Genomic DNA, 25872 nt, shown 5'->3' on the forward strand with positions numbered 1-25872 from the left:
AAAGAAAGAAAGAAAGAAAGAAAGAAAGAAAGAAAGAAAGAAAGAAAAAGACACATCATAGGTATGGAATGTTGCAAACATTTTCAGACCAGGTTGCTGTGTAGATTGGTTTTCCTTTGTTATAAGGGAAGGTTCACTGTGTTAGGGGTGGTGGTAGTCAATATAACCAAACTGTGGTATAAAGAAAAGATACCAATAAAGCTTATTTTAAAAGTATCATTTTTACATATATTTAAAATAAATTTTTATTTAAATTTTTATATTGTCTTTTCTTTTTACATCACCTACATTTCCCACTGTCTCTTTCTCTCTGCCCCTTCCAGAAAGCCATCTTTTATAATAAAGAATTTTTTTAAAAAGGAAAAAAATTAGCCACACTAACCAACATATCAAAAAAGAAGTCAGATTTATATGTATGCAATATTCTACAACGATGGTCCCCCACCTTTCCAAAGAAAGAGAGGAAGATACCTTATTATATCTCTTCCTTGGGACCAAGGATGATCACTATATTTTTGCAGTAATTTTGCGGTTGTTCTTTTCATTTACATTACTGTGGTTATTGTACATATTGTTTTCCTGGTTCAGCTCACTTCACTTTGTATCAAATCAGTCTTCCCATGATTCTCTGTATTAATTATATCCATCATTTGTATATTCACTTACTACAATACACTTAACCATTCCCCAATCAATGGGCATCTAATTTGTTTCCAGTTCTTTGATACCACAAAAAGTGTTGCTGTAAAGATATTGGTGCATAAGGGACCATCAATTTTGTCACCGACTTCTGGAGCAGGGGGAGACAGGAGGAACAGGTATATTCCTAGGAGTCACTGGGTCAAAGGCCATGTATATTTTAGTCACTTTTTTTGTTTAACACCAAATTGCTTTCCAGAAGGTTTGACCAAATTTAAAGATATAGCAATGTGACAGTATCATGTCTGTCTTTGCGTAGCCCCTTGAATGTTTAGTTTCTCTTGTCATCTTTGTCAGTTTGATCATTGTGAGGTGAAAACTTCAAGGTTTTTTAAAATCTGTGTTCCTTTTATTAGTGATTTGGAGTAGTCTTGTCTATAATCATTAATAGTTTGTAATTATTTTGAGGACTGTTTGTTCATATCCTTTGACCACTTACCTACTGGGGAATGACCTTTCAGTCCTTAATTTCTAATGGTGTTCATAGAGGTGGCTATGTGGTACAGTGGATTGAGCACTAGGCCTGGAGTCAGTAGGACCCAAGTTCAAGTCTGGCCTCAGACACTTCTTAACTGTATTACATTGAGCAAGTTATTTTACCTCTGTCTGCTTTAGTTTCCTCATATACAAAATGGAGATGATGATAATAGCACCTACCTCCCAGAGTTGTGAGGATCAAATGAGATTCCATGTATGTATGTATATAGATACATATATACATATACATAAAACATGTCTTTGCAAAACATAAAATGTTATATAAATGCTAGCTACAATATTTTGTACTTCAGATCTTTATTAGACATATCTGATAAAAAAATTTTTTCCAATTGATTATTTCTCTTCTTATCTTAGTTGTATTCATTTTGTTCAAACAATGTCTTTTCAATTTCACACAAACAAAATTAACTATTATATTTTTTGTAATTGCTTCTGTCTCGTTTAAAGAATTCACCTTCTCTCCACAGTTATGAAAGACTACGGAGAATCTGATTATCTTCTGATTTTTTTATGGCATGATCTTTAATATTCAGGTCATGTATTCATGTTGAATTTATTATGGTATATGGTATAACACATTGGTTTAAACCTAATTTCTGCCATATTGTTTTCCAGTTTCCCAGCAATTTTTGCAAAATAAGTTCTTTCATAAGTAATTCATTTTCAGCTTTATTGAACACTAGGTTATTGCATCTAATTCTTTTTATTCTTACTTTTCTAGTCTGCTCCAATGATCTACTTATTTTTTAAGTATCAAATGATTTTGAAGATTATTGATTTATAATATAATTTGAGGTCTAGAAGTGCTATTCCTCTTTCATTCCTACTTTTTTCATTATTTCCCTTGATATTCCAGATCTTTTCCCCCCTCCATATGAGTTTTATTATCATTTTACAAAGCTCTGTAAAATATCCCTTTCATAGTTTAAGTGGGAGAGCACTAAACCTGTAAACTAATTTTAGTAGTATTGTCATTTTTATTACATTGGCACAGTCCTGCCACAAGCACTGAATATCTCTCTAGTTATTGATTGTTCTTTGTTTCTTGAAGGAGTGGTTCTTAAAAACTATTATCTATACAGGTACTAAATGTGCTTTGGTACAATGACTCCCAGGTTGTTTTATGCATTTTGTAATTATTTAAATTGGACTTCCATTTTTATTATTGGCTCCCAAATTTTGTTATTGCTACATAGAAATGTTGTCGTTTTGTGGGGGGCAAGAGGAGTATTTTGGTGTCTACAACTTTACTGAAGCTATTGTTTTACTTTCTTAGCCTATTCTCAAGGATTTTCTGAGTAAACAACCATGTTATTTGGAAACAGGGATAGTTTTGTCTCCTCTTTGCCTATTTATGTTTTTAATTTCTTTCTCTTCTTATAGATATTGCTAGCATTTCTAGAGCTGTATCAAATGGTGGCAGAAAAAGGAAGCATCCTGACTTTACTCTGGCATTTTGCATATAATGCTAGTTTTTGGGTTTAGATATTTTTTTCCTTGTTAGGCAATTGTGACTAAGTGACTTGCCCAGGGTCACACAGCTAGTAAGTGTCAAGTGTTTGATCTGAGGCTGGATTTGAACTCAGATCCTCCTGACTTCAGGGCCAGTGGTTTATCCACTGCGCCACCTAGCTGCCCCGGGTTTAGATACTTTTTAATCACATTTTTAAAAAATATCCTTTTATGCCTATACTTTGTTGAGTTTGTTTTCTTTCTTTCTTTTTTCTTTTTTTAGTGTAAAGGAGTAGTCCTTGAACACTGAAGATGTAATCATAGAAAAGGAGCAGAGATGTTCAATTGTAAAAGATGTGGTGATCTTAAAAGATATCTCTATGACATAGTAGTGCCTTTAATGAATCAGAAAAAGAACCAATATAAGTAACCTTTAAAAGTCATTTCACTGAATCTAAAAAGCAAAGCATGGAAATGGAGAAAATAAATCTACAAGAAGTCACATAGAGCTGAAAAGTGTAGGCAGAGGCAATGACCACAAATAAAGGGGTCAGGACTTAGAGAGAAAGAAAGAGACAGACAGAGACAGAGTCAGAGAGTCAGAGAGAGGGTACTTGGGCCACTCTGACATTCATTGAGTCATAACAGAATTGGTGTTACTGAAACCCACTTCCCACCCCAGCTACAGATGACCAAGATGATAACCCTTTACCTCCTTTTTCCCCTTCAGCTTCTTCATGGGAACCTGAAGCCTTTTCTTTTGGGCATATGGTGGATGTTTGTTTACCTTTATTTTAAATGTTTACTTAGTCAATCAGCATTTATGAAGTGCCTAATATGTGCCAGGCACTATGCTATATCAATATATTTCTATATAAAGAGTGGAGTATATTTATTAGAAGTACAATTGTAGGAAGCATCTCTGAGAGAAACATCCCCAAAGAAGAAATAGAAAGATCAAATATTGAGGTGTTTTGCCAGAAGCATTATATCTGACTGGAGACTTATAGCTAACAAAAAGATAGAGACCATTATAGGTTCCTTGTTACTGTTTCCCAGAGTACAAGAGCATTTATTCTTGAGAAACCCATCTGGGGAAAGTGTCCATAGTAGAGTGAGGGTAAAATAGGAGTGGCTGAAAAACCATGATCACAACACTATTTTTTTTTAATATTTAGTATTAGTAAATACTAAATGAATGATGTGCCTTGTCTAAGGCTTTTTTGCATTATTTAATTAATAATAAGAATAGCTAACATTTATGAGGCACAGTCCTCCATTGAGAGGTAGGGGACAGAAATGGTATAGATCTAGAGAGAAGGGTTTGTACTAGCTGCTGAAGAGAGCATGATCATCAATCAGGAAGAAATAAAAAGATTGTAGTGAGGACCCAATTGAGATTAGATAAACAGTTTCTAGTGAAACCAGTTGGTACAGTTGTTTTACTTTCTCCAGAAGAATTCTTAAGTTCCTGAGTAAGAATAGTAACAGTAGATAATGAGGGAAACATAGGGTTGGGAGTTTGGCAAAGCAGAACTGGTAATCAAGCAAGATGGGAAGGAAGTCCAGGGTAGCTAATAATGTATAGTTGTACTCATCAAGACTTTGAAAAGAAGGAAGTGAGGCAAGAGGAGAACAGGTAGGAGTATAGGAACTGGAAGCTATAGTGAGAAAAAAGAATAGATTTAGAAGGCAGAATGAGATATTGATAAAGAAAAGGTTGTGGTCAAGGAACAGAGTATACTAGAAAAATGGGGGAGGGGGAAGAGAGAATCCCACCATAAAAAAACAATTATGGTGATAAGAATGCTCAAGACACAAACCTTGAAGAAGAGAATGACTCCTAAACCTTACATGCAAGGCCTCAAAGAAAGACACAGCTTAGGCACAACTAGAAATCCTGGAAGAGAAAGTTTTTTTTTTAAGAGTTCAAAGGGTTTTTTTTTTTAATAAATGAAATAAGAGCGCTAAAGGAAAAAAATATAGAATTGATAAGGGAATTAACAGTTTGGTACAAGAGGTACAAAACCTTACCCAAGCAAAAAAACTCCCTGAAAATTAGAATGAACCAAACAGAAAACAGTGACTTCATGACACAATGAGAAAAATTAAAATAAAGTCAAGTAACTGAAAAGGTCAAAGAAACTATAAGATATCTCATAGCAAAAACAACTAACCAAGAAAACAGATTGAGATATAATTTAAGAATCACTGGAACACCTGAAAGTCATGACTGAAAAAGGGCCTACACATCTTGTATCCTTACAGGTTCTGAGCGTACTTTGGAAGATTGACAATAAAGGAAATTATAAAAGAAAAGTGCCCAGACGTCTTAGAACCTGAGGGCAAAGTATAAATAGGAAAAAAAAAAAATTGGTCACTTCCTGAAACTCCAAAATGAAAACTCCCAAGAACATCATAGTCAAAATCCAGAGTTTCCAAGTCAAAGAAAAAAAAATACTGCAAGCACACAGAAAGAATTTAAGTACTTAAAAGTCAGTCAGGATCACATGTGATTTAGCAGCCACCACTAAAAAGAAGCAGAGAGCTTGTGATATGATAATCAAGAATGCAAAAATTCTAGGCTTACAATCAAGAATAATTTATCCTGTACAACTGAGTATAATCCTTCAAGTTGAAAAATGGATCTGTAGTGAAATAGAGGACTTCCAAGTACTTCAGATAAAAAGACAAAGCTGCATAAAAATTCAGAAGTTCAAACACAGGAGTCAAGAGAAATATAAAATGGTAAATATTAACAATAATAAGGTACAAACAAGGATAAACTGTTTATTTTCTCCTATGGAGAGATGATAAATGTGTAAACCTTCAACCCTATTATCGTCAAGGGGCATAAAGAGAGTCTAATTAGACAGAGGGACTGAAAGTGATTTTGTTATATCTTGATGATCTTAAGAAAAGAATGGAGAGGGAAGGGGAGAGAAGAGGAATACACCTGAACCTCACTCTCATTTGAACTGGTCAAAAGAAGGAAGAAAAATACACCGCCCCCCCCCCCCGCCTCCACACACACACATATACACACATCTGGGTGCAGAAATACATTTCACTCATAAAGAAACAGGAAGGAAAGGAGAGAAGAAAGAAGGATAAAGTAAAAGAAGGGTAGATTAAGGAAGGGATTAATCTAAGCAAAACAATCTCTAGGGATATATGAAAACATAGCAGCTCTTTTCACAGTAGCAAAGAATTGGGAACTGAAAGAAGCGCATATCAAGTGAGGAATGGCTGAACAAATTATAATATATGAATGTAATGGAATAGTATTGTGCTATAAGAAATGATGAAAAGAATAATTTCAAAGCAACCTGGGGAGATTTGCACGAACACATGTAAAGTGAAATGAGCAGAAGCAGGAGAACGATTTATACCAAGACAACAATATAGTAAAGGCAACTTTGAAAGACGTTGGAACTCTGATCAGAATAATGACCAACCATGATTCCAGAGGAGTAATGATGAAACATGCTACCCACCTCCTGATTGAGAGGTGTGGGGCTCAGAGAGTGCAGAGGGATGCTTTTTAAAAAAAAATATGGTCAATGGGGTTTTACTTTTCTTTCTTATTAGTGGGGGAGGGAAGGAGAAATGAAAGGGAAGGAAGATAGATTTTCATTGATTGGGGAAAATTTTAATTTTACAAAAATGAACATGGAGAATTATTGTGGATCCTTAGTGTCTCTGCTTCTAGCTGGGGAGTCAGGATCTTTCATAGTTCTGAAGAAAAATAAAGAAGCTTCATCCTAAAATGGCACAGAAAGAGGCAAATCCAGCTTACATGTATCACAACTCATCTCCCAGTCTCTGAGTACCTGGACCCTACTTCCAAGTAACTTAAATGGGAGACAGTGGGGAAAGGACTGGATATGGAGTCAGAATATTTGAGTCAGACATTTACTACCTGTGTGACTTTGGGTAAACCTTCTGGGGCTTGGCTTCTTCATCTGTAAAATGAGAGGTTTGACCAGATGAACTTAAAGGTTTATTCGAGCTTTAAATATATGATGCTGTGAGGAACATAAGAAGGGTGTACATTCTAAGCAAAATTTTGAGAATGTGGGGCATACTTCCAGGAAACAAAGGTGCAGCCAGAAGCCTTCAAAGCAGCTCTCCTACCTGCAAGTCTGAATCAATTATGTCCTCGTTCCCTCCTCCAGAGAATTCCCTGTCAACAGCTTATTCCCAGGTACTTCACCCTCCCCAGTAATCTTAAGGTCTCTGGGGAATAAATGAAAAGTAGCTCTTTACCACAGAAAATCTGGACGATTCTACCCTACAAGATCTTAAGCAAGTTTATAACAGATTTACTGAATGCAGTGTAAGAACCACTTTATATAAGCAATTTCATTGACCCTTAAATGAGAGGTCATGTATTGCCTTAGCAGCAGTTCTCTTCCTCTCATTTCAGCACCCAAAAGATGTTCCAGTTTTGGTCCCCAGGAAAGCCTGAACCCTTCCAAATATCTGTCATTCACATGCATGGAAAAAAATTTATCTTTTTTATTGGTATATATCTTCTAAAGGGGCTGTTCCACAAATGACTAGTTGTCTAATAAAAACTTTGAGCAATCTGACCCACTAACCAGAAAGTGGTCTGTATTCTACAATACATTCACTCGGTATTCATCTTGTGTTCCATTAGCTAGAAAGCTGCATATAGGTCTTATCTCCCTTATTAGACTATAAGCTACCCAAGAGCAGAAACTATACATAATTCACCTCTGCATCCCCCAGAGTGCTGAGATTACACATAGCTATTTGTCAAATGAATGAAGAAACTGAAGAAAAGAGACAGAACCCCACAAGGGCAAGACAGCACCAAAGGGAAGGTTTTAACGAGTCTGTACTAAAGGTAACCTTAGTAGAAAAAATCCTGGACTTTGAAGTCAGGAGTTCTGAATCTTATCTCAGCTCTTCTAGTTACATAATTGTGTGACTACGATCAAGGCAAAGAATACAAAAATGTCGGAGCTGATGGGGGCCTAGGGACATCAGCCAAATCTAAGTCTCTTGACCTCTCTAAGCCATAGTTTGCTCATCTATTAAAAAAAAAAAGAATAAAGGTGCTTGAACTCCTTGTTTTACAGGGCTGTAAAGGAATACCTTGGGTGTTCCTTAAAGTATTAGAAAGATAGGAGTTGCCCTTCATGCTTTTGCTGAGGCTGGCCCTGCTTACTTTACCTGGAAAATGGAAGCTCTTCAAGCAGGTATATTTCGGACATGTTCAGGTCAGCGATGTCATTTCAGCCAGTGTTTTCCCTCAGCCCTTAGCTTCCCATTTGTAAAGTAAATGCTTTGACTGGATGATCACTAAGATAAGAGAGCTCTACTAACAAGCTAGGAACCTGTGGCTTTTCTTCCTAAATAGGTTCTGCTACCCCCCAGGGAGCGATGAAGGGAAGAAAGAAGGTAGAAAGGAGCCCTGAACTGAGTTCCATCTAAAGGAGCTGCATTTCCCTTCACTCTTCCCACCTTAATCATGCCTATAAGCCCTGCCTAGAAAGTCTAATGAAGCTCCCTATAAAACAACACAACTAAGAAAAAGATTCAGGAGTTTCGGAGAACCAGAAAAATATGAAAGTTGGAAAGGACCTTAAAGAACATTTTCTCCAGCCCATACCTGAATAGGAACTACCAATTACACTATCTCAAACAAGCAGGCCTCTAACTTCCTTTTGGAAACCTTGAGCAAAGAGGAACTCACTACCCACCAAGGTACTGTGTTACACGTTTGGAAGACCCTGACCGTTCTGGAGATTTTACTTGAGCTGAAATTTGAACTTCCTCCTGTTACTCAAAATTCTGCCCTCTAGGGCCATGCAGAGCAAGTCTTAGAGAAAGGTGAGGAGAAGTGGTAGCTATGAAGTGGTAGGCACTTCACAATCCTTCGGTGGAGTCTGGACATCTCTTTTTAACTGTTAATTCATTATAAAGAGGAGAAATTAACTCTGTTTCATCTTTAAATGCTACAACTGGGAATAGGAGTCTAGCAAAATACTTAAAATTGGATTAATTCCATAACAGGTAAAAATTCCATCGTAACAATAACAATTTTAAATGTAAATATTTTCTCCCCAACAAAACTGTTTTAGTTCCATGCAGGTAGGCCCAGAGTAATAATGCTTTATTAATTTGGTCAAATTAACAAATTCTAAACAGACATAGTCCTGAGTTGTGAAGACCTTACACTCTTAGAGAGATTCAGCATGTCTGACTAAAACTTTCCTTACAATCATTGTCTTGTAAGGATTACTAACCATTTCTCAATCTTGATACTTCATCTCCCATCCTTTTTTTTTCCTTTCATCCTGGAGAAATAAACTTTATTAGGCTCCAGGGGTAGACAATCACAAGTCAGAGGCATTGGTACCTTCTATTCCCTGGGTTTACTTCCTTCCTGGCAGAGGAGAAAGATACAGGCCACTCCCCATGCTTAGGACAAATTCCCTCCTTATCCTCCCTCACTTCTTTAAATCCTTGCCTTTCTTTAAGGTTTGACTAAGGAGCCTTCTCTCTAGTGAAAACTTCCCTTGATCCCCTCCAGTTGTAAGTTCCCAATATTTCTTAATATTATCTTGAATATTGTGTGTGTGTTGTATGCCTCCATTCTGGCAGATGAATGTTCATCTCCTTATTTAGCCAATGCTTTGTTCATTTCAGATACTAATAAATGTTTGTTAAATTGAAGGTCTCATCAGCTATCATGAATTTAATTATCATCTCTATGCAAAGACTCATACTCAGCTCTACACATCTAGTCCTAATCTCTACTGAGCACTATTCTTGAATCAATAACTAACTGCCTATTAGACATTTCCAACTAGATGTCCCTTAGGCATCTCAAACTTAACATTTGCCAAACAGATCTCAATTATCTTTCCCCACAAACCTATCCCTCCTATAAACTTCTCTATTTCTGTTGAGGATACCACCATTTTTCCAAATACCCAGGTCTAAAAACCTGTGAGGACTGATTCTTCTCCCTTGCCACCCGTATCTAATTAACTGCCAAGCCCCCCGTCAATCCTACATCCTTAACATCTCTCAAATTCATCACCTTCTGAAATTAATATTCACTGGGTGACGACTGGTGAAAAATACACTGAATAAGGGTGACACCAAAGGCTCTGCCATATGTGTTATATCCATTTAATTTCCTCTCCTATAGGAATGCTCTGCTTTTGAATGTGTAAGCTTCAATTAAAAGTATTTCTACATTCATAATCATTTTCTTTCAAGTATGAATCTTCTGATGCTTAGTAAGCTGTGAGCTCTGACTGAAGGCTTTTCCACACTCCTGACAACTATAAGGTTTTTCTCCAGTATGAATTTTTTCATGTTGAATAAGGGATGAACTCCTACTGAAGGCTTTCCCACATTCAACACATTCATAGAGTTTTTCTCCAGTGTGAATTCTCTGATGTACAGTTAGTTGTGAGCTCTGACTAAAACCTTTCCCACATTCAACACATTCATAAGGTTTCTCTTCCATATGAATACTTTGATGTTGAATAAGGTGAGAACTCTGAGTGAAAGCTTTTTCACAAATATTACATTTGTAGGGTTTCTCTCCAGTATGAGTTCTCTGATGACGAATAAGTTGTGAATTTACACTGAAGGCTTTGCCACATTCATCACACCCATAGGGTTTTTCTCCAGTATGAGCTCTCTGATGCTGGATAAGTTGTGAGCTCCAACTGAAGTCTTTCCCACATTCATGGCATTTATAAGGTTTCTCTCCATTATGAGCTCTCTGGTGTAAAATAAGGTGTGAGCTTTGACTGAAAGCTTTACCACATTTATCACACTCATATGGCTTCTCTCCAGTATGGATTCTCTGATGCTGAATAAGGTGTGAGCTGCAGCTAAAGCTTTTCCCACATTCAAGACATTCATAGGGCTTCTCTCCAGTATGGATTCTTTGATGTTGAATAAGATTTGCCCTCTGACTGAAAGCCTTATAACATTCATTACATTTATATGGTTTCTCTCCTGTGTGAGTTCGTTGATGTCGGATAAGTTCTGAATTTAGATTGAAAGCATTACCACATTCACTACATTTATATGGTTTCTCTCCAGTGTGAGTCCTCTGATGTCGAATAAGTCGTGAGTTTAGACTGAAGGCTTTCCCACATTCATCACATCCATAGGGTTTCTCTCCAGTGTGAATGCTCTGATGCTGCATAAGTCCTGAACTACAGACAAATCCTTTCCCACATTCATTACATTCATAGGGTTTCTCTCCAGTATGAATTCTTTGATGTCGAATAAGATTGGAGCTCTGACTGAAGCCTTTCCAACAATCCTTACATTTATAAGGTTTCTCCCCAGTGTGAATTCTCTGGTGTCGAATAAGTTCTGAATTGAGATTAAAGACTTTCCCACATTCATCACACCCATAAGGTTTCTCTCCAGTATGAATCCTCTGATGTCGAATAAGATCTGAATTGTACTTGAAAGTTTTGCCACAGGTATCACACCCATGGACTTGGTCTCCCATGGTATCACTCTGGTGTAAAACGAAACTCGGATTCAGACCAAAGTTTCTCCCAAATTCACCACATTCCTGATTTTTTTCACCAATGGAGGTTTTGTTGTAGTTTATAGTCACTTTACTGAAACCTTTCTCCCGGACAAAAGATCTCTCCAGCATCACCCCAGTAGAACTTCCCTGATTATTTTCTAACTTTCCCCCAAATGCACAAACTTCTCCAAAAACAGGTTCCCGAGGAGCATCTTTTAAAGGTATTTCTGAAGTTCCTCCAGGAGATTCTACATCTTCTGATATATCCTCTTTTTTATAAGATGTCTTGTTCTCAGTACCTATCTCAGAATCTGAAACAATAAACAAAAATGTTTTCTGTACTGGAAGAAGGAAAACTCCTAGAAGAATATAATCATTGAAATTAAGGTCTAAGAGAAGTAGATGGCTTTGACAGCCCTCAAAATTGGCTTCAAAAGCTAGAAAGAGAAAGGAAGTAGTAAATAAGGGCTGGGTGAAATGGAAGAATGAAGTCTTGAGGAAAATAGTCTATACTTAACATAGTGCCTGGCACATTGTAACAGGTTACTAAATGTTTTAACCTCATTTAATCTATACCATAGGCAAAGGGAATAAATAAGGAGAGCCAGTTGAGAAGGGTGGGAGGTTTAACCAACGGACAGACAAGGCAGAGGAGCTCACGATGAGCAAGAAGCTGAGTGAATAAACAAGAAACAAGAGACAAAATGGGGCTAGATAGACAGGAAACTTAGAGACTAGGGGCTAGGCAAATGTTGAAGAGATGAAAAAGTGACATCCTGAGCAGGTAGGTATGAATGATGGACTAAGGCAGAGAAATCATTGTTGGGAGCAAGAGTTAAACACAAAGTAAAGAGTTTCTTCTGACTGGTTCCATGGTGCTTATCACTGGGTACTCCCAAGACATGCTGGGTCAACTTCTCATTCTAATAGGAGCCCTTGAAGGGAAACCAATGACAAGGTAGTCCTTTCCCTAGTCACATTAACTTTTCTCATGTTAATGGGAAAAGTGCTTCCATTTGTGCTCAGAGCCATTCCCTTCCACCATGTTACAGACCCTCCTCCTTACCCCATCTATAACAATTCACTCCCTTGGATTGCTTCTCCTCAGCCTACAAGCAGATCCCTATCTTCCTAAAGTATCTAACACTGGGCATAGAACCAGCATTTGCTATAATTTCTTCTCTGAAGTCTTGTCTATTAGACTCTCTCCAATCTGACTTGTGGCATAACATAAAGAACAATATATTTCTTGCAATCACTAAAGGCCTCCTGATAATTCCAAGTGACCCTTCTCCCTTCATATCTTCCTTAATTGCTTCATTGCTGCTGATACTTAATGCTCAGGGCTAATTTCTCAGCAACATTTCTGACCTAAGCTCCTTAGATGCTGTCTCAAATGGTTTACCTCCTACCCCTTTACCAGTCCAAGAGACTTTTTAGAAACACTATATCAAGCCACCTTCTTTGAGAGTAGGAGCTCCCCATAGCTCTATCCTTGGTCCTTTATTCTTCTCACTATATAGCATAATCTTAAGAGATAACTATATTCCTTTGGCCACATGTTCCTTTGACATCACTGTCCTAGAGAGTTGCCTGGGGCACTGAGGAACACAGTGCTTGGCACATAGCAAGCACTTAATAAATGCTTATTTGATTGATTAATTGATCTGCCCAGGATCACATAGCCAATATGTATTAGAGGCAATACTTGAACCTAGATCCTCTTGATTCCACAACTAGCCTTCTCTCCACTACACCATACTGTCTCTCCAGTGTGTATGTACTAGGCATTTATTGGCTTTCAAGGTCCTCCACAATCCAATGCCTACCTTTCCAACAGAAATTCAGAGTATTCCCCACCATGCACTCTATTCTCCAAACAAACTGGATTATCCTCTATTCCACAGAGACATCCTGAGCTTTTCTACCTCTGTTCCTTTATTCCCTCAGCCTAAAATGTCCTTCCAACCCTACTTTATGTGCTAAAGTCCTATTTACAGTGTCAAGCCCAATTCCAATGCCACTTCCTTCATTAAGCCTTCCCTGACTCCCTCAGTCAATAATATCTGTCTCTCTGCTTGGACGTCACCTAGCACTTTGTTTTGCATTCCTCTCTGCACTCAGCATACTATGTTTTATAGTCATATATGTATCATATATATACCTTAACCTACTACTGCAAGACCATGAACTCTGTGAGAGCAGGAACTGTCTTACCTAAATTCTGGGTACCCCTCAAGCGACTATCACGGAGCTTTGTGCACGGGGCACTTCATGCATAAAATGAAGGAGTTGGACTGAATGGTCGCTATGTTCCTACCACCTCCGTGATCAATGGCTGAAGTCCTTTATAATCCCAAACCCCTTTCAGGGTACCCTAGTCTTGCTGTCCACTCCTTCAGTCACGTCCACGTCTTTATAACCCCATGGATCATACTGTTCGTGGAGTTTTCTTGGCAGATACCGGAGTGATTTGCCATTTTCTTCTCCAGTGGATCAAGTCAAACAGAGGTTAAGTGACTTGGCCTGGATCACACAGATAGTAAGTGCCTGAGGCTGGATTTGAACACAGATTTTCCTAACTGCAAGCCCAGTGCTCTAGCCACTGAGACACCCAGCTGCTTCCAAGTTCCCTCATGTGCTGGCCCCAAACTCTTAGAGCTTATCTGTAAGACCCATGATACACACATGCAGTTAGCTGGATAATTCCTACCTAACACTCTGCCCTTTCCTGGAAATTTTCATGCTCTATGCTTATACTCTCTATTTGATTCAGCCAGAGGCTCCTGTATTAGCCAGTACCCATCAGCTCCCAACCTGTAACATTAGAGACTAAAAACCAAGTGGACTCACCTGGGTAAGAATTCCCTCCTTTCCCCCCCCAAAAACTCATTACCTTCAGCTGCTTCATTGAGCTACCCTGGTATAAAAGCACTATAAGTCAGGTGTCCCGGGCCAAATAGAAGCGATGGAGACCTCAGTGGAAGTAGATGTCCCATGTCCAAAGACGGCTTCCTGAAGAGTTAGCACTGAGACACCATTACTCATCAGCCCATGATCCAAAGACTAACCTTCCCAAGTGTCCCAATAACCATACTGACTGAGGAGCTCTACTATATCCTTCCTTTATTGCCTTATTATATCCTTCCCTTGTTGCCCTTCATCTTCCGTTCTCCAGTTGTCAAGAATTTCATTTTCATTGTGTGAATTAAAACATACTGTAATAAAGTACCATTAATTTATGCATTCCTTGTCTGTATGATTCTTTTGTGAAATCCCTAAGTTCCCTGGATACCTGTATTTCTCTTATACGTATTTCTGTATACTGTATTTCTCTATAATTACTCAAGACCTCTTCCCATCACTTGATTTTCTTTTATCCCTCAATTTTTCCCAAAGCCAGTACGACTATTTTGGGAGATGATGACATAACTCCCACTGACTCACTTTCTGTCTGTCTGCCTGCCTGTCTGTCTGTCTCTCTCTGTCCCTCTCACCTCTTTTCAAGCTTTTCCAGGTGTCCTCTCTTTCCTCAGTACCCTGCAGCTCCAGGTCCCATGGCTCTTCTCCTCGTTCCAGCTGGAAAATTAGATCTGGTTTGGAGACTGGAAATCCTGCTTGGGATAAAGGAAAGAGGTGGGTTGGTTTGTGTTGTGGGAACTCAGAGTATTCTCAAGGCTCAGTTCCAATTTCCTGATCTACAAGGGGATGTAAAAAAAGGCTATGATGAGAAGACAGCAAAGCTAAGTTTTCTGGAGATAATATACCAGGAAGGACAGGACCAGCAAAGGACCTGAGGATCTGGGGACAGATAGAAGATAAGAACTGCTGGTTCCTCCATGCTGAGACTATAGGAAACTTTCACTAATGAGGATATTATCCCCCAAACTCAAGAATTTATGCTCTGAAAAAAGGCTAACACTTATAGCAGCTAGGTGGTACAACTGGGCCCAGAGTCAGGAAAAACTGTTCCAATCTTGCCTCAGACAATTATTACCTGTGTGACCCTGGGAAAGTCACTTAACTTCTGTTTGCTTCAGTTTCCCCAACAATAAAATGAGGAAAATAACAGCACCTACCTCATGGGGCTGTTATGAGGATCAAATGAGATAATATTTGTAAAGGGCTTTAGCACAGTGCCCAACACATAGTAGGTGCTATTTAAATGTTTATCCCCTTTCCCTGTTGGAAGTTTTATGAGCTCCCCAAAGAACAGGATCTCCTACTGAAAGCTCAAAGGACAAGAAAATGGGGGCCTCAGGCCTAGCACAAGGAAGCTGCCCATTTGCCCCTTTGGAAGGAGCAGACTTATCCCTTGAGCAAAGGAAGAGCTTAGTAGAGCTACTCAACAACCTAACAACCCTTGAAAAAGGGGAAAGCTAGAAAGCCCAGGGGCAATGGGGCAGATTCCAGAGTGACCTTACCCAGGCAGACCAGGTTCCCATAATTCTCCAGCATGACGTCCCTATAGAGAGCCCTCTGAGCAGAGTCCAGGCACATCCACTCCTTCCTTGTGAAATGCACAGCCACATCGTCGAACATCACTGCTTCCTGAAACAACACATTCCTGCTTCCTCAGAGACAATCCCCAGGCCTCTATGGCAGACAGACTGGCATGGGGGCAGGGTCAGTGAGGGAGGAAGACTTTGGAGGGTGAAGAAGGGAACTCTGTGAGTGTATACAGGCAGCTTTCACCACTGCTTGATGGGTCTGAGTTAGCAAGGCTAGCTGTATAGAGGCTGCCTAAATTCTCATGGACAGGATACCTGCATGTAGCCAGGTGACAGCACCCTCTCCTCTACTAAAGTCCACTCTGTCTAAATCCCATGGCTGAGAGCCACCTTACTGCAATCAATCTACCACTCTTCTAGGTATCTCTCCCTCCTTTCTCATGGAGCCCAGAACCTGGCTCAGCCACTGCGCTTATGCAGAGACTCCAAAATACAAGTTCCTTTGAACCTCCCAGCCTTCCTGTCCCTCCAGTCATGAGTTCATCAAGTTTGTCAGCCAAGACCTTCATTCCACCTTGGCCAACCCCAGAGGTGGGCACATCCCACAGCCACAATACCATTTTACTATTTTACCTCCAGAATCTCACACCCTGAAACTTCCCCTTTCATCCAAAGTTTCTACAACTTCCATTTCTCCCCCTAAAAATGTTCTAGAGATGAGTAAACACAACCAATCACTCAGAAGCATTTAGCAAGCATTTCCTGCAGACTAGCCACAGTGCCTGGCTACAAAGACAAAAAGAATACAATTCCTGCCCCCAAGAAGCTTACATAATTCTCCTGGGGAAATATATTCACAGAGAAGTAAATACAGGATATACGTAAATGATTTTTCAGGGGGGATGCTAGCAAATGGAGGAGTTAGGTCTCCTGAAGTAACTGGCCCTACAGCTGAGCTTTGAAGGGAACCAAGGGTGACAAGAGGCAGAAGTGAGGAAGGAAGGACAGCTAGGTGGTGCAGTGGATAGAGCACCGGCCCTGAAGTCAGGAGGACCTGAGTTCAAATCCAGCCTCAGACACTTGACACTAATTGTGTGACCCTGGGCAAGTCACTTAATCCTGACTGCCTCACCAGGAAAAAAAAAAAGTGAGGAAGGAGAACGGTCCAAACTTCGAGGGACAGCCGTACAAAGGCCACAAGCAGTAGGGAGAACACCACATACAAGAAGAGCAAAGAGACTAATTTAGCCAGAATGGTGGGTGTGTAAGAGAGAATAATGTGTAATCAGCCTGGAAAAGATTGTGAATGGTTTTAGTGCCAAACAGAAAAGGTTCTGTTTTATTCTAGAAGTAATGGGGAGTTACCAAAGCTTCTTGAGCAGGGACGTCACGTTGTCAGGTCTGTCAGTACTAATATCATTTAAGAGGAAGAGTACAATGACAAGTCAAGGAAACAGGCAAGGTTTCCCATTATGGATGACACTTAAGTTAGGTTTTGAAAGAAGCTAACAATTCTAAGAGGGACAGGTAAGAAAGAAGCATATTCCAATTCCAAAGACACGGGACAGCCTATGAAAAGTAAAGGAGGTGGGAGAAGGAAGTCAAGTTTGGAGAATAGCAAGGATGGATTGGCTGGAACACAGAGTACATGGCTAGAGGAAGGTTGTAAAGGGTTTTAAATGTCAAACTGAGACGTTTGTATTTTATCCTAGAAGCAGGGAGTCACTGAAAATTCTTGGGCAGAAAATTCTTTGTAATGCCAAGTAACATCTGTGGTCCCTTCTAAGATTTTATAACTATAAGACAACATGATAAAACTTATATTTATTCATTTGTTTTTAATTTTTTATATTTGTTTTTGAAGTTCTCATCTTTCTTGATCTTTTTGCAGGATTTAATACTTAACTACCTCTTCTTCCCAGATATTCTCTCCTTCCTGGATCATCACGACACTGTTCACTCCTGGTCCTCTCCTCCTACCCATCTAAACCATTCCTTTTCCGCTTCCTTTTCTGGATCCTTATCCATATCCTGTCCCCTAAAGATGGATGTCCCCCAGGCTCTATTTTGGGACCTCTCCTCTTCTCTCTGTGCACCAGAAGCGTCAAACACACCAAGTCAATGGAACTCCCACTTAGAACTGCCAGGTGCAGCTGAAATCAGATGAAAACGTGGTTGGGAAATGTTTAATAAGATAGAAAAAATACAACACAACCAAGATGATGCTAATTTGTGGCTTTCTAAGTCAGTCTACAGCTTGCAGGGATCCCATTTCTAGCTGAGTCTGACACCCCCGCTCTAGACCATCCACAGCACAAAGTGGCCGACCTTGCCTCCACTCCTCTTGCGTCCTTTCTTCATCTTCGCATTCTGTCCACTCAAACCACCTCTATTCTAGTCCGTGCCCTCACCATCTCCTCGAACTACTGCCCCGGTTTCCTACTTACACTCTTGGCTTTTGCCCTCCCTTTTTTAATAGGATAAACCAAAAATGCCTCAGTCTGGAATTAAAAACTCCCCACAATCTGGATCCTATCTACTTCTCCTGTCACATTTCATGTTGCTCCACACACTCTTTCCATTCCAAAGTGGCCTGCTGGTGAATTCCTGCAGAGAAGTTTCCAAAATCTGCCTTAGTGCTTTTGTACAAGTGGTCCCCCGATAGCTAGAGTGTGCTTCTTCCACACCAATGCTTGGCAGAATCCTCTGCTTCTTTCAAGGCACAGACCAGGAGTCACTCTCTACTCAGGGCCTTTCCTGGATTCCACCCCATCTCACCCCAGTTATTATCACTTGTTCTCCATTGGAATTTTGTTGTATTACTTTGTATTTACTCTGAATGTGCTTATTTATATACATACTGTGTCCTCCCAGGAGAATGTAAGCACCCAGAGGGCAGGGGTTATGCATTCCTGGCAATGCCTGGCAAAACTAAGTATTTAATAAGTGCCTGTTGAATTCAATTGGTGATTCTCATCAACTACCATGGATTCAATTATCATCCCTCCTGCACAGGACTTCTGGATCTCTCTATCCAGTTTGCGCTCTCTCTCTGTCTCTCTCTGCAGTTCCTAGAGGAACAAAGAAGAACAGGGAACCATCTATATGACTGAAGAAAGGAGAAAAGAGGCAGGAACAAATCACCAAATGTTTGTTGAACATCTCTGACTAGATGTTTCTGTAGGCATGTCAAACTTAACACGTCCAAAACAAAATTCATTGTTTTTCCCTCTAAATAATACCACCCCTCCTCCAAATTTCCCTATTTCTGTTGAAAATACCAACATTCTTCCTCCAGTTACCCAAGTTAAACCTCAGAATTATTCTTTATTCTTTCCTGTCTCTCACTGCACTCCCTGCCCCCATCCCCAAACAGGTACCAAATCTTGCTGATTCCAGCCCCCTAACATCCCGTTTCCATTCCCTTCTCTCTGCTCAGAGGCTCACTTTTCTACCTCAAACCCCCATCTCCCTTAACACGGACTAAAGCACTAGCTTCTAGTCTTCCCCAGAGCTGCCAAAGTAATCTTCCAAAAGTAAATTTCTAGCAGTATCTCTCTGCCCCACTCAAGAAATTCCAGTGGCTCCCTATTGCTACTAGAATACCATGCACAGTCGTCCACCTTCGCATTTAAAGGCTTCACAATCTGGCTCCAATCTGTCTTTCTAGGTTTGCTGTATGTGATTCCACTAGCTCTGTGTTCCTGCCACACTCATTTATTTCCTGTTTCCTGTGCTTGACATCCCATCTCCTGTCTCTGAGGCTTTGCACTGACCATCTGGTACACCTTCGAAGCCCTGGCTTCTTTCAGGCCTTTGCTCAGGTGCCACCCCCTATGGAAAGTGTTTTCTGATCCATCCGCGTACTTAAGAATACTCCCCCTCATCCCTCTAGGTGCATGCCTCCCTCCTCACAAACCCCCTCCCCAGTAGAATTTGAGCTCTTTGATGACAGGGACTGTTTTTCGTTTCCTCCTTGCACTGTATTCCCATCACCTAACCCAGTGCCTATATTGTAGGCTCTTCATGAATGCTTGTTAGATTCAAATGTAAAATCAATATAGAGGCTGAATCTTAGTCTCCTAGGTAGCACAGTGAATTGAGTCCTGGACCTGGAATCAGGAAGACCTGAGTTCAAATCCAGACTCAGACACTCACTAGCTGTGTGACTCTGGACAAGTCACTTAACCACTGTTTGCCTCAGTTTTCCCATGTATAAAATAGGGATAATAATGCCACATAACTCCCAGAATTGTTGTGAGCATCAAATGCAATAATATTTGTAAAGCACTTTCCAAACCTTAACGTACTATATGTTACCTATTATTATTATCCCCTGGAGTGTATAAATATTGCCTTGCCCGTAACAGGCTTTCAATAAATATTTGCTGAATAGGTGAACACAACATTAAGTAATCTCTGTTTCTTATACACCATGGTCCACCTGCTGGCAGCCACCAAATTGCAGGTATTACTTCTGTGAGAAATGAACCACCTTCAACTAGGTTTGTCTCATATAAGACTAGAAGAGGGAATCTCGGCTAATGTGAGCACAAAGAGTTACAGGATCTAAATTCCCCCTTATAGTGATGCCTTTCCTGGGCTGACTTGGGGCTGATTATGCCAAGGAAATTCTCTGGCTTCCCCAGTATCTCCACACAGAAGGGCTTGGGCCAAGAGGAGCCTTGGGCCACTGTCTGAACTGAATCAAGAACAGGACACTGGGAACCCATCTTTGGTCCTACTGACCTGCTGATATGAGGGGGTAAACAGGCTGCATGGGGATGTCACAGTCAGGATGGGAAGGGGCTATATAATCATCACGCGTATAACTTCTATGATTCTGAAACAGATGGGGGAAAGAGATCTTCCCTAAAGGAAATCATGGAAAAAAGAGCCAAGAAACTACCTGTGCGTACTGTCCCATTCAACAGAGGGGTCTCAGGTTAGGGCTCCGAGCAAAGAAGACCCAATGGAAGAGAAGGGCAAGGCCTCACTTGGCAGCAGATCCCAGACAGAACTATAGAAAGTAGGGCCCACCTGGGAGGTGTGAACCACAATGACCATAGCTTCCAAGCCCCATCTAGAAATAGGGCCAAAAACAGGCCAAGTACCCCAGTGACTCAGAGAGTGACCATGTTTGTTATGCCTATAATCCTGGGAAGATGAGGGAAAGGAAGAGGTTAGAGGGAGGAACCAAGAGCCATCTCTTCAGCTGAAGAAAGAAGACAAGCGGTGGAACCTCTGGAAGGACAGCTCACCTGGGACTTGGCCAGTCTCGGGAACACAGCTGCCATTACCAAGCCTCCTCAGCTCCTTTAGGGAAAGGGGCAGATACCTGGGGAGCAGGCAGAGCTAAGGGAAAACAGAGGAGCCATGAATGAGACCAGCCCTTCCTGAAGCTCCCTCACTCACTAGGATTCCTCTCTTTTAAAGGAAATGAGGGGGTTCTGGGCACAGCCGTTTCCTTAACACTCTCCCTTTCACTAAACCACCATCAGTCACCATGACCTGAGCCCCTGAAGAGTATGGGAACATTTCTGAGGCGCCATAGCAGCTTATGGAAGAAGGTAGAAATAATATCCTTACAGTAGAAGGAATCATAGGCAAATGGACTAAATAGAATTGAATCTTGGATTTCCCACAATCTTTCCCTCATCTAGTGTGAACAAGTCATAAATTAATAACATATCATTAATAACAAACTTAGTTGAAAAGTCCACACAGTCCTGAATCACACCATAGAATCTCAAAGGGTTAAGCAACCAATCTTGGTTAAGCATGAATCTTGTCTACAAGCTCCCCAACTTCTCCAGGTGATCCATTCCATTTCTGAGGAGTCATAATTATTACGAAGTTTTCCCTCATACTAATCCAAAAGTCTATCTTTCTGTAACTTCATCTGGGTAGTGCTGGTTCTACCCTCTGGGGCCAAGCAGAACAAGTCTAATCCCTCTTGCCAGTGACATTTCAAAAACTTTAAGATTATTATTAAGTCTCCTCTAAGTTGTCTCTTCCCTAGACAGCCCCAGTTCCTTCAGCCAATGCTTATATGTCATGGGTTTCTGTCTTTTCTCCATCCTGACCACCTTCCTCTGGATTGATCTCATTTGGCAAGGTCTCTCCTAAAATACGGTACCCAGGACTATACACGATACTTAGATGCATTGGGCTAGGGCAGAGGACAGAAGCTCTAGCTGGTATCTCCCTCATTCTTGCCAGTTCCCTATAGGCACTGTCTTTACTGTTCTTTTTTTTTTTTTTTTGAGGCAATTGGGGTTAAGTGACTTGCCCAAGGTCACACAGCTAGTACATGTCAAGTGTTTGGTCTGAGGCCGGATTTGAACTTAGGTCTTCCTGACTTTAGGGCCAGTGCTCTATCCACTGCGCCAACTAGCTGCCCCTAGGCACTGTCTTTAAACAGGTGTTTACTTTAACACTCTTCTCTGGGGCTAATATCTGATGCTCTAGAAAGGCTTAGGAAAAACCAACTTTCACATAGCTCTAATCCCTGGATTCTTTCTGCTTCTTACTAGTGCAAAAAAAAAAAATGGCCCCATGAATAAGAATAACACAGTCCTGAAATCTTAAGAGTTGGCCAGGACCTTGAAAGGTCAGCAAGCAACCAATCAACAAGCATTTATTAAGAGCCTACTATGTACATTGTGCTAGGCCTTGGGATGCAAAGACAAAAAAGAAAACCATGCCTACCAGGAAGAGCTCATTAGAAAATGGAGTTTGACTTTTCTGATGGCAAGGAATTAGAAATTAAGGGGATGCCCATCAATTGGAGAATGGCTGAACAAGTTGTGGTATATGATTGTGATAGAATACTATTGTGCTATAAGAGATGATGAGCAGGGTGTTCTCAGAAAAACCTGGACTTATATGAACTGATGCAAAGTGAAATGAGCAGAACCAGGAGAACACTGTACACAGTAACAGCAATACTGTCAGATGATCAGCTGTGAATGACTTAGCTATTCTATGCAATACAATGTTCCAAGACAATTGTGAGGTACTTATGATGAAAAATGCTATCCATCCCCAGAGAAAGAACTGATATTGTCTGAATACAGATTGAAACATACTTTTTTACTTTATTTTTCTTGAGGTTTCTTTTTGCCTATGTTTTCTTTTACAATATGACTAATATAGAAATGTGTTTTGCATGACTACACATGTATAACCTATATCAAACTGCTTGCCTTCTCAATGAGGGGGTAGAGAGGGAGGAAGGGAGAGAATTTAGAACTCAAAATTTTAGAAATGAATGTTAAAAATAGTTTTTATATATAACTGAGGAAAAAGAAAACACTAAAGAAAAAAAGAAAGTGGAGCTTGAGCTGAGCTTTGAAGAAAGCTAGTGATTCTAAAGGACAACTAGGTGGCACAGTGGATAGAGTACTGGGTTTGGAATCAAGAAGACTCATCTTCATGAGTTCAAATCCAGCCTCAGTCACTTACTAGCTGTGTGACCCCGGGCAAGTCACTTAACCCTGTTTGCCTCAGTTTCCTCATCTGTAAATTGTGCTGGAGAAGGAAATGGCAAACCACTCTAGTATCTTTGACCAGCAACCCCCAAAATGGGGTCATGAAAGAGTGAAATGACCAAACAACAACAGGAGATTCTAAGAGGCAGTGGTGTGGTGGGGAGGGAACACATTCAAGGCAAAGGCATAGAGACAAGAGCTGGGAGTGTCCTGCGTGAAGAACAGCAACAAGGTAAATTTGGCTGGACTGAAAAGTGTGTGAAGGAATAAACCTAAAGGGGTAGGCTGGGGCCAAGTTTTGAAGGCCTTTCAATGCCAGTGGAGTTTGTATTTAATACTTGGGATAATGAAGAGCCGCATTGAGAAGGTGATGACATGGTCAGACCTGTGATTTAAGAATATCACTATGACAGCAGTGCAGAGGATGGTTCGGAGAGGAGAGAAACCTGAAACGGCAAAACTAACTAGGACACTATTGTAATTGTCTAGGCTGGAAGTGATGAGGGAGGTAAGCAAATATACATGAGTGGAAAGGGATCAATGTAAGAGGTTTTGTGGAGGAAGAAACAAGACTTGGCAACTGAATGGATATGCAGGTGCTTGCTCTGGCAACATATATACTAAAAACCTATAAGTAGAGTGAAAGAGACTGAGGGGCTGGGGATGACCCCAAGGTAGCAAACTTGAATTACTGAAAGGGCAGTGGTGTACTTGAGAGAGATCAGGAAGACAGGAAAAGGAGAAGTCTTAGGGGAAAAGCTAATGAGTTTATTTGGGACATATGGAGTTTGAGATCCACAGGACACTCAGTTCAGAATGTCCAGACTGCAGGGGTGGTGAATCTTCGGCCTTAAAGCCACATGTGGCCTTCTAGGTCCTTAAGTTCGGCCTTTCGACTGAACCCAAATTTTACAAATTCACTTAAGGACCTAGAAGGCCCGCAGGTTCACCACCCCTGGACCAGAGCTAATAGCAAAAAAGAAAAGAGAGAGAGATTGAAACATGTTTTTTAAATACACAGAAGGAAGACCAGAAGCAATCAGAGACAAGCAGAGAAAAGCTTTTTAAACATAACATGTTGACTATATTTTATACTTAAAAGTTTTAACAAAAAAGTTAATAATAAAAAAGTGTCCAGAGCTGAGAATACAGTTCAAGGTTATAGATACAAGTAAGTCTAGGACTCTTATTATAGCTAACGAGGTCACCAAGAGAAAGTGTAGAGAGGGAAGGTCTAGGGCAGAGCCTAGGAGTACATTCGCAGAAGGTAGGCTATGGACAGTGTTCTAGCAAAGGATACTGAGAAGGAGCAGTCATGAGAACGCATGAAAAATCCAGAGGAGAGAGTATCCATAAAAGGATGGTCAACAGTGTCAAAGTCTGCAGAGAGATCAAGAAGGATGGGGACTAATGGGCAGCTAGGTGGAGCAGTGGACAGAGCTCTGGCCTTGGAGTCAAGAGGACCTGAGTTCAAATCCAGCCTCAGACACTTGACACTTACTAGCTGTGTGACCCTGGGTAAGTCACTTAACCCCAATTGCCTCACCAAAAAAAAAAAAGAAGAAGGAGGAGGATGCGGACTGAGAAAAATCCATTGGATGTGTCAATTACAAGATCACTGGTGCTATTATATACCAATTTTGTTATATGGGATAGCTATCTGGGAGGGGAAGGAATACAGGAGGAAATTTAGGCAATGTAAAAATAAAAGATATCAATAAAAAATTTTAAGGGATCATTGGTAATCCTGGAAAGAGTAGTTTCAGTTGAGTAATGAGGTCAGAAGACAGACTGCAAGACTGAGAGGAGAGGAAATAGAAGCACCAAGTGTAGATGGTCTTTTCCCCCCCTGGTTTTGAAAGGGAAGAGAGAGATAGGGTGATAGTATGAGGGGATGGGAGGATCTAGTGAGGGTTTTTAAGGATAATGAGACCTGGCTGTGCTTGTAGGCAGCAGGGTAGGGGCCAGCAGAGATTAAAGATTAGAGAAAGGTGGGGATAACTATGGGGAATCTGCTGGAGGAGATGGGAGAAGATGGTATCAAGGGCACAAGTAGACGAAGGGGTTGTACTTGACTTAGGAGATCCAAACCAGTTCTGGTCCAAGCACTGAACAGGAATCCCTTCTGCAACATCCCTGACAAGTGGCCACCCAGACTCCACATGGACACCTGACAGAAGGCTCACTACCTGTCAGGGCAGCCTATTCCACTGCTAGAAGGCTCTAACTTTAAAGACAACATTACAGTGACACAGATGATAAAAACACTCCACTCACATGGAGTCGGAAAACCTGGGTTCCAATCCTACTATGGGAAAGACCTCTCAGGGCCTCAGTTTCTTCATCTGTAAAATGGAAATAATAATACCTATACCTTGTAGGGTTGTTGTGAGACCAGCTCTGAGAAAATGTTTGTAAAGTCTGGTAAACCTTAAATCAATATATGGCCCAGTTACTATGACAACTAGAAGTTTTTCCTTATGCTGTACCAAAATCAGTCCTCCTGTTCCTTTACCCATTGTTCCTCATTCTGCCCTATGGAACTAGATAAAATAAATCTAATCCTTCTTCTGTTCACTGGCTGCCCAAACTGTTTGGGTCCTTATTACTAACTTCCCCTGCTCCCCCACCCACTTTGGGGCAGGGCAGCTCAATGTGACCTATTTTTGGCGTGTGTGTGTGTGTGTGTGTGTGTGTGTGTGTGTGTGTGTGTGTGTGTGTGTGTGTGTGT

At 40.6% G+C, this 25872-nt stretch overlaps 1 protein-coding gene across 2 annotated transcripts in view; it reads right to left on the reverse strand.

The window, feature by feature from the left end:
- The window catches only part of LOC114041415 (zinc finger protein OZF-like), a 51028-nt gene that overhangs the window by 21537 nt on the left and 3619 nt on the right, over nucleotides 1-25872 (reverse strand). Inside the window, exons 2-5 of one of the 2 annotated variants that reach the window (XM_027859855.1) lie at nucleotides 20910-21003; nucleotides 15622-15748; nucleotides 14695-14814; nucleotides 9928-11508 (exon numbers count right to left, since the gene is read on the reverse strand). In XM_027859855.1, coding sequence (XP_027715656.1) covers nucleotides 9928-11508; nucleotides 14695-14814; nucleotides 15622-15748; nucleotides 20910-20945 — 1864 coding nt within the window. In that variant the 5' untranslated portion in view covers nucleotides 20946-21003. Of the gene's footprint in view, nucleotides 1-8788; nucleotides 11509-14694; nucleotides 14815-15621; nucleotides 15749-20909; nucleotides 21004-25872 lie in introns of those variants that run through there. The other variant, XM_027859853.1, reaches the window with a different exon arrangement.

Source organism: Vombatus ursinus, unplaced genomic scaffold, assembly GCF_900497805.2.
Source record: "Vombatus ursinus unplaced genomic scaffold, bare-nosed wombat genome assembly UNPS02014173.1, whole genome shotgun sequence".
In the NCBI taxonomy this organism is placed as follows: Eukaryota; Metazoa; Chordata; class Mammalia; order Diprotodontia; family Vombatidae; genus Vombatus; species Vombatus ursinus.